The 11,685-nt window shown below is 43.3% G+C and overlaps 1 protein-coding gene across 2 annotated transcripts in view; it reads right to left on the bottom strand.

The window, feature by feature from the left end:
* Positions 1-215: 215 nt before the first annotated feature.
* Positions 216-11,685, bottom strand: part of LOC115109520 (furin-like) — a 191,351-nt gene continuing 179,881 nt past the window's right edge. For both annotated transcript variants that reach the window (XM_029634486.2, XM_029634484.2), the window contains exons 10-15: positions 10,348-10,448; positions 7,565-7,668; positions 7,161-7,458; positions 6,732-6,859; positions 6,164-6,292; positions 216-4,856 (exon numbers count right to left, since the gene is read on the bottom strand). In XM_029634486.2, the coding sequence (XP_029490346.1) occupies positions 4,153-4,856; positions 6,164-6,292; positions 6,732-6,859; positions 7,161-7,458; positions 7,565-7,668; positions 10,348-10,448 (1,464 nt within the window). In that variant the 3' untranslated portion in view covers positions 216-4,152. The remainder of the gene's footprint in view (positions 4,857-6,163; positions 6,293-6,731; positions 6,860-7,160; positions 7,459-7,564; positions 7,669-10,347; positions 10,449-11,685) is intronic.

The raw sequence follows: 11,685 nt of genomic DNA, 5'->3' as shown, positions 1-11,685 counted from the left end.
CAAGAGGAAGTTATTGTATTTTAGGGGATTGTCGGTAGAGGACAGAAGCCCTAGATATCAGGAAGTGGGCTTGTGTATCGCTGGCGGGCACTGACAAAGCATTAGTGGCGTGTGTGTTGTGAGTGTCTGTAAGCTTTTGCTGACTGCTGTGAAACCACGCCGACACAGAGCTCCACAAGGGTGATACAGAGCACAGAATGGGTCAACACACCAGCTTTCATCTCACATGACCTACAAAGTCATTTTTATTTTAGCATGACATTTATCCCCACAATATTGACATCAATCATCAGTTAAATAAAAAAGGATAAAATATAAAAGGATAGAAAATACAATCTATTTAAAATATGCTGTAACTGATCTATAAACATTTCACCATAGCAGTTCTTATCACATACAATACTCAAGAGCTTTGATTGTATAGACCAGTCCAAAATATGTGTTCTTAAAGTTGACAAATAACTTAATAATGCCTGACTGCAAATACCTGCAGGCCAATACATTTGCTTGTCAAAATATGTGAAATGTGTAATAACAAGAGAAAGCTATTGTCTTTTTTCCACTGATAAAGACTTGGCAGAGAAACAAACCCTGAAAATCAATAGAGCCTCCATGGGGAAAATGAAGACAAAATAATCTTATTTCTTGCCAATAGCAAGAGAATAGAGACATGTTGAGAAGGTCAAATAGCTTTGGGTTAAGTGTTTTTTTTCCTCCTCTACATCAGAAAGATGGGAACACAGTACTGCAGGGTTGGTAATCCTTCTGTAAGTAACCCACTGTGCAAATGAAAAAAGTGTCTGACTAACATTACCTGCCATCCCTTCACCCACTTGTTCTGTAGTGTATCTGTTTGCTGATTGATGCATGAGCTTTCTACTTACATCCCAAAACCACAATACTAGAAGTTTGGCCTTTCAACAATGATCTATATTGGTATTAAGTGCTTGTAAGCTGTTGGTGACAATATTGCTAAGCTAAAGCTCAATAGTTCTCAAAACCTTGAAGACTACATAAGGTGAACGCACCAATTTGTAAGTCGCTCTGGATAAGAGCGTCTGCTAAATGACTTAAATGTAAATGTTAAATGTACACCAAAAAAAGTCTGTGCTCTATTTTTGATGTGTTGTCTATATTGGGGTTTTATTATCTGATTAAGAAATGCTGGAGCCCACTGATTATGGAGAAGAGTAGGAAACTCAAAAAACAAACGGTAGGAAAAAGTGTCACAAAAAAAGTGTTTGAAGGTCCAGTGCAGTCAAAAATGTGATTCTCCTGTGTTTTATATATATTGCCACACTACGAGATTGGAATAATACTGTGAAATTGTAAAAAAAGGTTGATAATGCCCTATGGTATTCAGCAGTCATAAAAGTATGCCTTATTTACTTTGAAAGAGCTATTTGAAAAGACACTGTTTTGGTGGGATGGAGTTTTGGCCTGCCTGGTGACATCACCAGGCAATAAGAATGAGTGTTCCAAACCTCTGCCAATAACAGCTAGTTTTCCTCTCCCCACTTAGACCACTCCCAAACAGTCCGAGCAAAATTATTGTTTGAGAAATTGCTCTTGCTAAGAAAATGTTGTTTTCAATCAAATGGTTAAAAAAACGATTGCAGTAATGTACTCAATTGTTACCCCAAAATTATTTGATATTGAGAAAAAACGTCTGCATTGGGCCTAACCCCTTACACTCGTGGGACTATTGATAGGGCTAAATTGAAAGGTTTCTTACAGAATAAATATTAAAAGCATATGCATAACCATGGAAGCAATTGAAAGGAACAGTTTGGAGATTATGGGAAATTCTAAGACTGAAAGGTGAGGAAACAACTGTTCATCTGACTGAATCAAAACATTACACTGTCTATTAGTGCTGAGCGATTAACCAAAATGTCAGTTATTTTTCAGTTTTCAAACAACTAATTGACCGTAGTCGTTCGTAAAAAAAAAATGTATCTGTGAACTCAATGCTCACATCACTCAGTTTCTCTAGAGATAATTCCGATCCAGCCTGAACTGTGTGATGTAGTAGGGAGTTGTGGTTTCCAATTGGCCAATATCCTACATAGTTCAGCGCATAAAACGTGGAAATGAACTACAATCACCATAATCCATTGCTCATCTATTTGTTCAGTCGGTCTTTCTTAAATGACAGCTACGGGAGAGAGAAGAATGCGCGATCCTGAGGGAATATAGAGAGCAGCTGTTGTTTAGCGTGGTGTCTCTACCTGAAAATACATGATCTAAGTGATTGATAGTTGGTATTCAGCAGTCATAAAAGTATGCCTTATTTACTTTGAAGAACTACAAAATAGTGATTTTGTCAGACAGCATAGGCAGCAGCTCTATAGAGATGAGATGATGACATGGAATGAAATAATAAAGTCATAAAATAAAACAAATGTAATATACACAACAACTGAAATATTTTATTAAAGTAATGTGAATAAATGATGGTTCATAAGTGATAAACAGTAATGGGCAGTCACTACCATCATTTTATTTTATTAATTGTTTTATTCTGTGTTGTTACAGCATTCAACCTACATAATGCATAGAGCATTTAATGTAAAAAAAAACATCGGAACCGACATCGAAAATCGCTTAGCACTACTGATAAGAGTGAGAGTGAGAGGACTAACTGGTGTCTCCAAGTGGCCACACACCTCTCCAAAGCACGTTTCCTAAGTAATTTCAATGCACTTATATGACTCAAAGAACAGCCTTCAACTATAAGGTGCTGTTTTGAGCTCTCCTAGATGTGCCGTTGAGGAACTAGAGCAAGCACACTTGAAGTTGTTTTGTTTGGAACACAACCCATTGTCCCCGCCATTACACAATTACTGGTGTTGTTTACGCAATCCAAAAACCATTATAAATCGCAATCTGGGTCAGGTGGGTATAATTTGAAAGCTTGTTCTATTGCCAACATTAGCTAAATTATAAAACACGATATTACAGTTTTAGGCTTTCAAAATGCAATTCAGGGAAACAGATCGTTATTTTGGTGCGCATAGAAAGGAGTCATAAGTGCATTCAGGTGCGTGCTGCGTCAAATTTTCTTCACAGTAGACAAACATATGCACATTCTGTTCAGAATAACCCAGGGTATGACGCCATGGGATCTTGTAACTGTACCTTAAATATAGATCATATACGGAAATGTGAAGTACACATTTGGACTCATGGGTGTTTGGCTTACTTGTATGACATCAAAACAGTATTTAGTTATAATCCTCAACGTCTCATCTTTCAAAATACATAGTCTCATTAATTTACAGCTTTCCCTCACTCAGTCAACAAAAAAGTTGCCCAATTAGTGAGCGAGATTGGGGCAACTTCATATCGCGTGCGGTGTTCAAGTGCAGAACGGCTGTCAGTCGAAACCCATTCGGCGCTGTGAAGCGCAGAGCTTGAGGTCTGACGTCATGTGTAGCATGTTACTGTACAGCCACTGCGTTCAAATGTAGACATTTATCAGTGCCCAAATCTGCAACTTTCTCGTACATTAAATAAAACCCTGTTGTGGTCCTCATCCAATCAGAAACTGTGTTGGGAGGCTATTCAGTTCTTGTCTACAAAGTCACACAGGCACACATGTATACTAATACATACAGACATCTCTTTTGACGTCTGCTTAAAGGAAAACTCCACCCCAAAACTATATTTAGTTTCATTAGTCCATTGTTGATATAGTCCCAAAATGTTTAATCAAGTTTTCAAGATATGCAACTTTCAAAATACAGAAATTGGCCTTTCTACAATAAACTGAAGGTCAATGGGAAATAATAGTGAAAACTGTACTTTACCTTTACCTAGACCCTTGGGCCAGGGCAAATAATCTTATTCAAGTGTTTAAAAGCAAAAAATAAAACAAAAATAATATATATATATATATATATATATATATAGTCATTATAAAACAAAAACATTTTCAGTTGATTAATGCTTGAGGGTGAATCAGTGGACCAGGAGGTGCTTGCTGGGCTGAGCCATTACATCCCTGGATCAGAATCTCTGTCTATTAGCCAGGGACAATGCCTGAACCAGACTCACACTACAGACCCATGAGCTCTAGCAGAGGGAGGAGCTGGAGAGACCAAACCCTCTGAAGAGAGTTTCCTCCAGATGTAGGGGTCAGAGAGGGGGCTAGAGCGAGCTCTGTGTCCTGATAAAGGCTGTCCTCTCACTGTGGCAGTTCAGCTCTTCACTGTCGGAATCAGAGCCCCCCAATGTTACCTGGTCCTCGTCAACCCACACGGTGGGGATCCCCTTATAGGATACCCTGCCCTGCCTCTCCCAGCCTAGCCCCAGGCCGAAGCCCCCCGAGGCCCATCCCCCCGTCTCCACAGACTGCAGTTTGGTCCTCCGGGCCCAAGGGGCGCCACCAGTGCGCAGCTGCAGCATAAAAAAGACCCCGGCAAAGGCTGCCAGGATGAAGGCACAGCTGAGCACAGCCAGGAGGGTGGCCAGAGGGGAGGACAGGGCCAGGCTAGGTCCTGGAGGCTCCCCCACTCCCCCACCTCCCCCCTGCTCTAACCCCACTGGGCTTTCCCCTGGTCCACCCACATCTCCCTGGAGGTCGGGGCCAGTGGGGGACTTGCGCTGGATCTGGTTCTGGTGCAGGCAGGCGGTGAGGACCAGGTGGCTGTGAGGGGGGCAAGAGAGGCAATCGCTGGGCCCGGGGCCGGAACAGGTGAGGCAAGCAGGGTGGCATGGCAGGCAGGACTGGACGGAGGACAAGTCCACCCAGTTGTCCAGGGACATGTTGAGGAGCTGGGGGCCCGTGGTGAAGCCGGGGGGGCAGAGCTTCACACAACCCTGCAGGAACAGGGAGAAGCCTAGGCTGCACTCTGGAAAGGGTAGAGAGGGGAAGAGAGAGAGGAAGAGATGAGTGAGAGAAAGAGAAACACTGAGAAAGCAAGATGATACACACACATGGGGATAAGGTGCTGATTTTCTGAGCATTCAGTGGGGACAAAGGCTTGAATATACACCCACACACAAAAAAGCAAAAACATGTCACGAATGAAGCCTTTTAACACTCCTGTTATATGTGCAGGTTGATGTTTATTGTCATGAGTCTTGCCCTGGAGGCAGAACTGAGTGGTTTCGCTAGATGGGCCAGCTGCAAAGTCAAAATTGGCTATATCGTAGAAATTTATGAAAGCAAAAATGTGCTTTTAGGTCTTAATTTAAGGTTAGGTTTAGGCATTATGGTAAAACCGGGTGTACACTACACGACTTTCAAAATCCTAACATCGCTGAGCCTCTCACATTAAACGACCGTCTTTCCTGTGGTTTTTTGTCTTGCCAAAGTAGTGGTACGCACACTACACGATGTGGCACAGATGGGGTGTCACACACTACAAGATTCTTCACTTGGCCGTGAGGATTTTCGATACCACCACAATGTCTCACGAAAATGTTTTCAGTCAGACATTCACACCTGCCATACAGAGTTAAAATATTTGGTCAACATTTTGATTTGAATAACATTGCTTGTGAACTTCAGAGGCGTAACGATTTGTCACTTTGGTTAAAGGCAAGTACAAATGCATCGCTCCTGCTCGAGAGTCTACACATTTTGTGTGATGCGAAACAACGTCATCATCTCACTGGATACTTTTTTTGAAAGCTCTCATAGGCTATTGCTGATCACCTTTCTTAAAACTTGTCATTGCACATCTCACACTGCAAGAGCATTGACGATTTTGTGCTGATAAAATCCAACATTTTTGAAAAAATTGGGATGTCTGGAACTGCTCAAAGATGGAATCAGATTGTGTCGCTTACTCGCTCACATTAAACGAGTGTTGGGGCCAGCGCGCACCCCGAGTAGGCAACGACATGGGAATTTTGTCTCTGATCTCAAAAACTATATTGGGGCCAAAACCGTGTTGTGTATACCTGGCTTTAGCAGTGTGGTGGAGGTTAAGCATAGGTTTAAAATCCGATTTGATAACTTTGTGGCTGTGCCAGCTAGTGACCACTCTGCAGAGCTGCCTCTAGTACATGAGTCATCTCAAAAAATGCCAACCTGCATCATATGCAATGAGAACCCCACACCCACATGCTGAGTGTCACCAAGAGGCTTCTAATCCCATCTGGAATCTTTTAGTGCTACAGATGTCTGTGTGTCTCGGACAGTCAGTCTCACCGATGCAGATCTGCTGGGTGTCGAAGGTCTTGCAGCTGTTGTTGGAAGGCCGGGGGAAGTCAGGAGACGAGGGGTTATTGGAGCTGGAGCCCGTACCGTACAGGATCAGAGTAAACTGACTCAACTCACCTGGGAGGGGTGGAGGAGAAAGGAAGAGAGAGAGAGAGAGAGGGTGAACACATTTCAAATTCATGGGAGAAAGAATAACAGAAGGAATGAACAATTCAATACCTCTAAGAGGAGAGAATGGGTGAGTGTCAGAGAGATACTAATATGATGACGGTGAAGAGGTAGGTGAACTGACTGACAAACACAGGGAGAGGAGAACAATTGCTGATTAAGAACGAGAGAGAGAACTGATATGGTGTGGACAGGAATATGGATGAAGAGGAGGCAGAGGGAGTAAAGAGAATCACTCATCTTATTTCTCCTGCTGTGCTGAGACTGTAACAAACGACAGCAGAGACCTTCTGGAGTAAGGAAAAGGGAAAGGAGAGAGGAAAGAGGAGGGAGGAGCCTCTCCCGTGTATGTGAGGAGGGGTATGAAGGTACACAGATGTCCTCTTACCATAGTCGTGTCCTTGTTCTGAGACGTTCTCGATCTCCAGGGTCCACTCCCCTCGAGGGTCCTCATCCCACATGTGGGTGGTCATGAAAGCCCAGTCAATAAATCCCTCTGGCGAATAGTCTTTAGGCCTGAAAAGAGGGGGAGAAAGAGAGAGACACAGAGAGAGTAGTTAGGGCTCACAGCCAAAAGCATAGATATCATAGCAACCATCCTAAACCATGAAGGGCTTTTCAAAAATAATACCTCCCAGAACGGCTGCTAAAAATACACAGCACTTCAAGCAAACATAAATTAAAAACGACAAACACTACACTGTGTTATTCCGTGAATATGTTTATGTTTACCTGGAGGATGGTGTATCTATCAGACTGATATGAGGTTGATGAGGTTTCCTTTGTATTTCTACAGTAGGTGTGTGTGAGGGTGTACCTGGGAGCCAGCAGGGTAGAGCGTGTCCCTAGGGGGCTGATGAGGTGTATAGCCAGGTTTCCTCTGTGGTTGTAGGAGAGAGTGAGGCGGGCCTGGACATGCTCCAGAGAGTTGACATACTCTGATCTGCCCCAGCAGGAGTCCAATGTCTTACTGAACAGCAGCCGGCTACCTATGTCCCTCGGCTCTGAGAGCATGGTGAGGACACACTGGTGCTGTGGGCCCACGCTGGTCCAGTTCTGAGCCAGAGCCACCATGGCCCCCGCATCCAGCAAACCATACCCATACGAATGACTCACTGACAGAGACAGAAAAACCATGAGTGAAGTTCCAAAGAGTCAGAGTGTCCACTTATCATGTAGTTCAGTCAGCCAAGGCATGTCCAATGAGAGCTCTCCTGTTACCTTTGCGGCCCACTCCATTGGTCCTCCAGTCGTCAGTGCTGAGGTGGGCGGGGTGAGAGGTTCTCACCACCAAGTGCTGCATGTCCCGCCACGTCAGGTTCATACTATACAGAGAGAGAAAGATATGTACTCTTATATTAGAGATGTCCGAATAAAAGAGAGTTTATGAGACATTTCTAGAGAGAGAGAGAGATGTCCGTCCACATCAGGTTCATAGTTCAGACAGATAGGAAAGAAAGACATGCAACACAAAAAAGGTGGATACAAACACCACTAGAGACATGTCAATGTCAGTCACACACAGCAGTGAAATTGACGTGCACCTGGTCCATAAGGTTTTATCAGCAGTGTCCAGTAACAGCACCATAATAAAAGGCAGCCATAAAACACTGGTGTTTAATGGTGAGAGAACACAGTAACACCTTAAAGTAGTATAGCAGAGTACTGTACTGAACAGTAGCCCACATAGAGCAGTCAGTAATGACGTCAAACCGAGCTGCTAAAGGTTTTGTTCTTGAAGGACGCCAGGACGGGTCACCTTCCACTAAATAGAAGGACCATATTAAACCTCTCCAGCTGATTTAGCAGGGAGCGGCAGTATGTAGGTAGGTAGAGCAGAGAGGACAAGAAGTTTAGGGAGCTCATGCCTTTGGAGTGAGCGGAGAAATGGAGGCCCGCGGGCAAAGATAATCAAACCATGAATCACATGGGTTTACAGCTCAACTCGCTGCCTACGCCGGGCCGAGGCAGAAATAGAAGCGCTAGAACTGCTCCGCAGCTTGACAGAGGTAGTGGAAGCAGCAGACTCTCACCTCAACAACCTTTCACATCCATACACTCCCTCCGTCACCATTCACGTCTCACACTCATGTGTTATTAATGGACATCCCTCCATCCACTCAATGTCACCTCGCTGGAAAAACAGCGCTCTCCCTATTAAATGATTCAATCTCCATGAATTCCATCTGCTGGAGAAATGCAGGCAGATCTGTTATTATTGCTCTCTCTCAGGAAATGCTGAGGTGATCTACACTTTGTGGAGAATTATTGGGTTTGGACATTCATTGTCTGTGAATGACAGGGTATATTGAAGCAAACTTCCTCCCTGCATTGACAACGCCCTTCTCTGTGGCTGCAGTGGCTGGAGGGTTGCAATGACTACCAGTATGCAGTACATACAGTGCATTCGGAAAGTATTCAGACCCCTTGACTTTTTCCTTTATGAAAACCTGATCCACCTAAGCGCACAGCCAAGACAATGCCGGAGTGGTTTAGGGACAAATCTCTGAATTTCCTTGAGTGGCCCAGGCAGAGCCCGGACTTGAACCCGATCGAACACCTCTGGAGAGACCTGAAAATAACTGTGCAACAATGCTCCCCATCCAATCTGACAGAGCCTCAGAGGATCTGCAGAGAAGAATGGCAGAAACTACCCAAATACATGTGTGCCAAGCTTGTAGCGTCATACCCAAGACTCGAAGCTGTAATCGCTGACAAAGGTGCTTCAACAAAGTACCGAGTAAATACTTATGTAAATGTAACATTTCGGTTTGGAATTGTTTCTACATTTGCAAAAATTTATAAAATCCTGTTTTTTGAATGGGGAATTGTATGTAGATTGATGAGAAAAAAACAATTTAATCAATTTTAGAATATGGTTGTAACGTAACAAAATGTGGAAAAAGTCAAGGGGTCTGAATACTTTCCGAATGCACCGTATACTACTATACACACCTTTTGTCTTTGCCCAGTGACAGTGTTTGTGGGGGGACAGTTCGGACACATGCCAGGCATGCGCTAATGAAGATGTAGAGTGTATGAGCCTGAGGACTGACAGCTGACTGGATCTGACAGCCTATCAATAATGAGGGAGGAGATACAAAGAGATGTAGGCTACTATAGGAGTAGTCTACAGACCTGATCACTGGCTGGCCATGCCAGTCTCACAAGCCACCACACACTATTCTTTTCAGGGCAGTTGTCTTATTCTATTGAGATACTATATGTTCTACTGAGAGACTAGTTAAACAGAGGTATTCTACTGTTCTTGGGGGGGATATCCTCCTGTAGGTTTTCGCTTCTACCCCAGTTGTAACTAACCTGATTCAGCTTATCAACCAGCCAATTATAAGAATCAGGTGGGCTAGATTAGGGTTGAAGCGAAAGCCTACAGGATGGTAGATCTCCAGGAACAGGGTTGGAAAGCCCTGTTCTAGTAAGAGATGACAGGTTAACAGTGATATTAGCGTGTAACTGAGATACTGCTGGGCATTTGACATTATTTCACTATTCAAATAATATCATTACACTTTTTTCGGGTAAAAAAACAAAACAAAATTAAACATGCTCTGGACCAATCAGAATGACGCGAATGCACATGGCAGAGGTAAACAGTGGACAGGATGTTTTTCTACATAGTTTTTCGCCATGATAGAACTGATTCTGTTACAAAAATAGTTTCTGGTGAGTATTTTGCATAGATCTGTCAGGTCTAATTGAAACTCTGTATGCGCCCTGTAGTTGCTATTTGAAGTGGGTGGAAATAGCATACTGATGTCAGGGCAGACAAGGGCTAAACACGCAGCAGTAGATCAACGGGCGGTTGTAAAAAAACTACATTCAAAAGTTTGTTGTTTTATTAAATAAAGTATTTCAATTGTCACATTGTCAAAATAAGCTTAAAAGAAATTCTCAAAAAATGAACACTCACTCAAGTTATCGAATACTAACGACCATTCGGATTTCCAGATAACCTCGCCCATCCCTAAACAGAGGTAACTCACTTGGCCTCCAGAGCCAGGGCGATGATCCCAGCAGCCAGTGGGGCCGATGCTGACGTCCCCGTGTGGGTGTCTGTACACTTCTGTCTCAGGTCTGTGGTCACCTAGGGGAAGAGAGACAAGAAAAAAGAACAGTCATATAGATTCCTACAGAAACGGTCTGATCTCACATGCAAGTGGAACAACTCATTTAAACGCATTACTTATCTATGCAAAATAAAGAGTTGTGAGTATTTTGACATTGGGTGACTTCTGCCCAGGAGGGACAAAAAAATGATGAAGAAGAAAGGGGGGGGGAGGGGGCAGCAAAGTCCAGAGTGTTGTACCTGTTGTCAGAGGTAGAGTTAATGAGGCATGTCTGGAGCAATGTGAAGACACATCAGGTATGACAGGCAGAACGTTAGCTAATCAACCCACTCAGTGTGTGTGTGTCTGTGTAACTTACAAGCTACTGTATGCCCCAGAACACTGAAAATACTACGGTCTAGTGAACACATCTCTTTAGAACCACGCTGAAAAGAGATGGCGTTCATTTTAGGGTATCAAGACTGGTTCTTACAGCTTACATCACTGGAATAATGACACAAAAGCAGAGGGTCTTCCACGAACTGAATCCATGAACTGAAACACCACCTGCAACTTGGTCCTGTCACAAACATTGTGACTGGTTATTGTCTTGTAACCGTACCGATAACAGAGTATAAACATTGCGATTGATTGCTTGTTGAGACAGCAAGCAGCATGCGACTACTAAAACAGAAGTGCATTAGTTGGAGCGTTGTGCCTTCAGTTAACCACCTCAGAGTAAGACAATGACACTGCCAGACTGAGAGACGTGTTTGTTCACCTGCAGCAGCCCTCTGGTGTGTTTGGGAGGAACGCGGAGAAAGCATTGAGTTGCAGGAAGATTCATATTAGTTGTGGTCAGGGAAGAGTGGTGTATATTAGTCACTATAGTTTGGTATATTAGTCACTATAGTCATATTAGTCACTATAGTGACTATATTAGTCGCACTATATTAGTCAATAGTTTGGAATGAATCACTATCTGTTTCAAGTGGAGTTTTACGCTGCTGTGTGTTTGTGTTTCAGTGTCAATCTGTTTCTATGAGGTTTCCTCTGATGTGTGTTGGAGCGATCCTAGAGGTGTGTGTGTGTGTGCGTATCAGAGGTACTTGCTAAATGTTTCTGGTTGAGGTTGAAGTGGGTGTGTGGGTGTTTCCATATGCTTCATTATTAGGAGACGGTTTTATGTTGTACTTTCTGCTTTGTTGTATGTGATAAAGATCATCCTGGACCTCGAGGGATTGCTAATGATGACTCACATCATCTGTTTCTCAT

Source organism: Oncorhynchus nerka, linkage group LG25 (assembly GCF_034236695.1).
Source record: "Oncorhynchus nerka isolate Pitt River linkage group LG25, Oner_Uvic_2.0, whole genome shotgun sequence".
Lineage (NCBI taxonomy): Eukaryota > Metazoa > Chordata > Actinopteri > Salmoniformes > Salmonidae > Oncorhynchus > Oncorhynchus nerka.
This window is presented reverse-complemented; position numbering and strand designations above follow the sequence as displayed.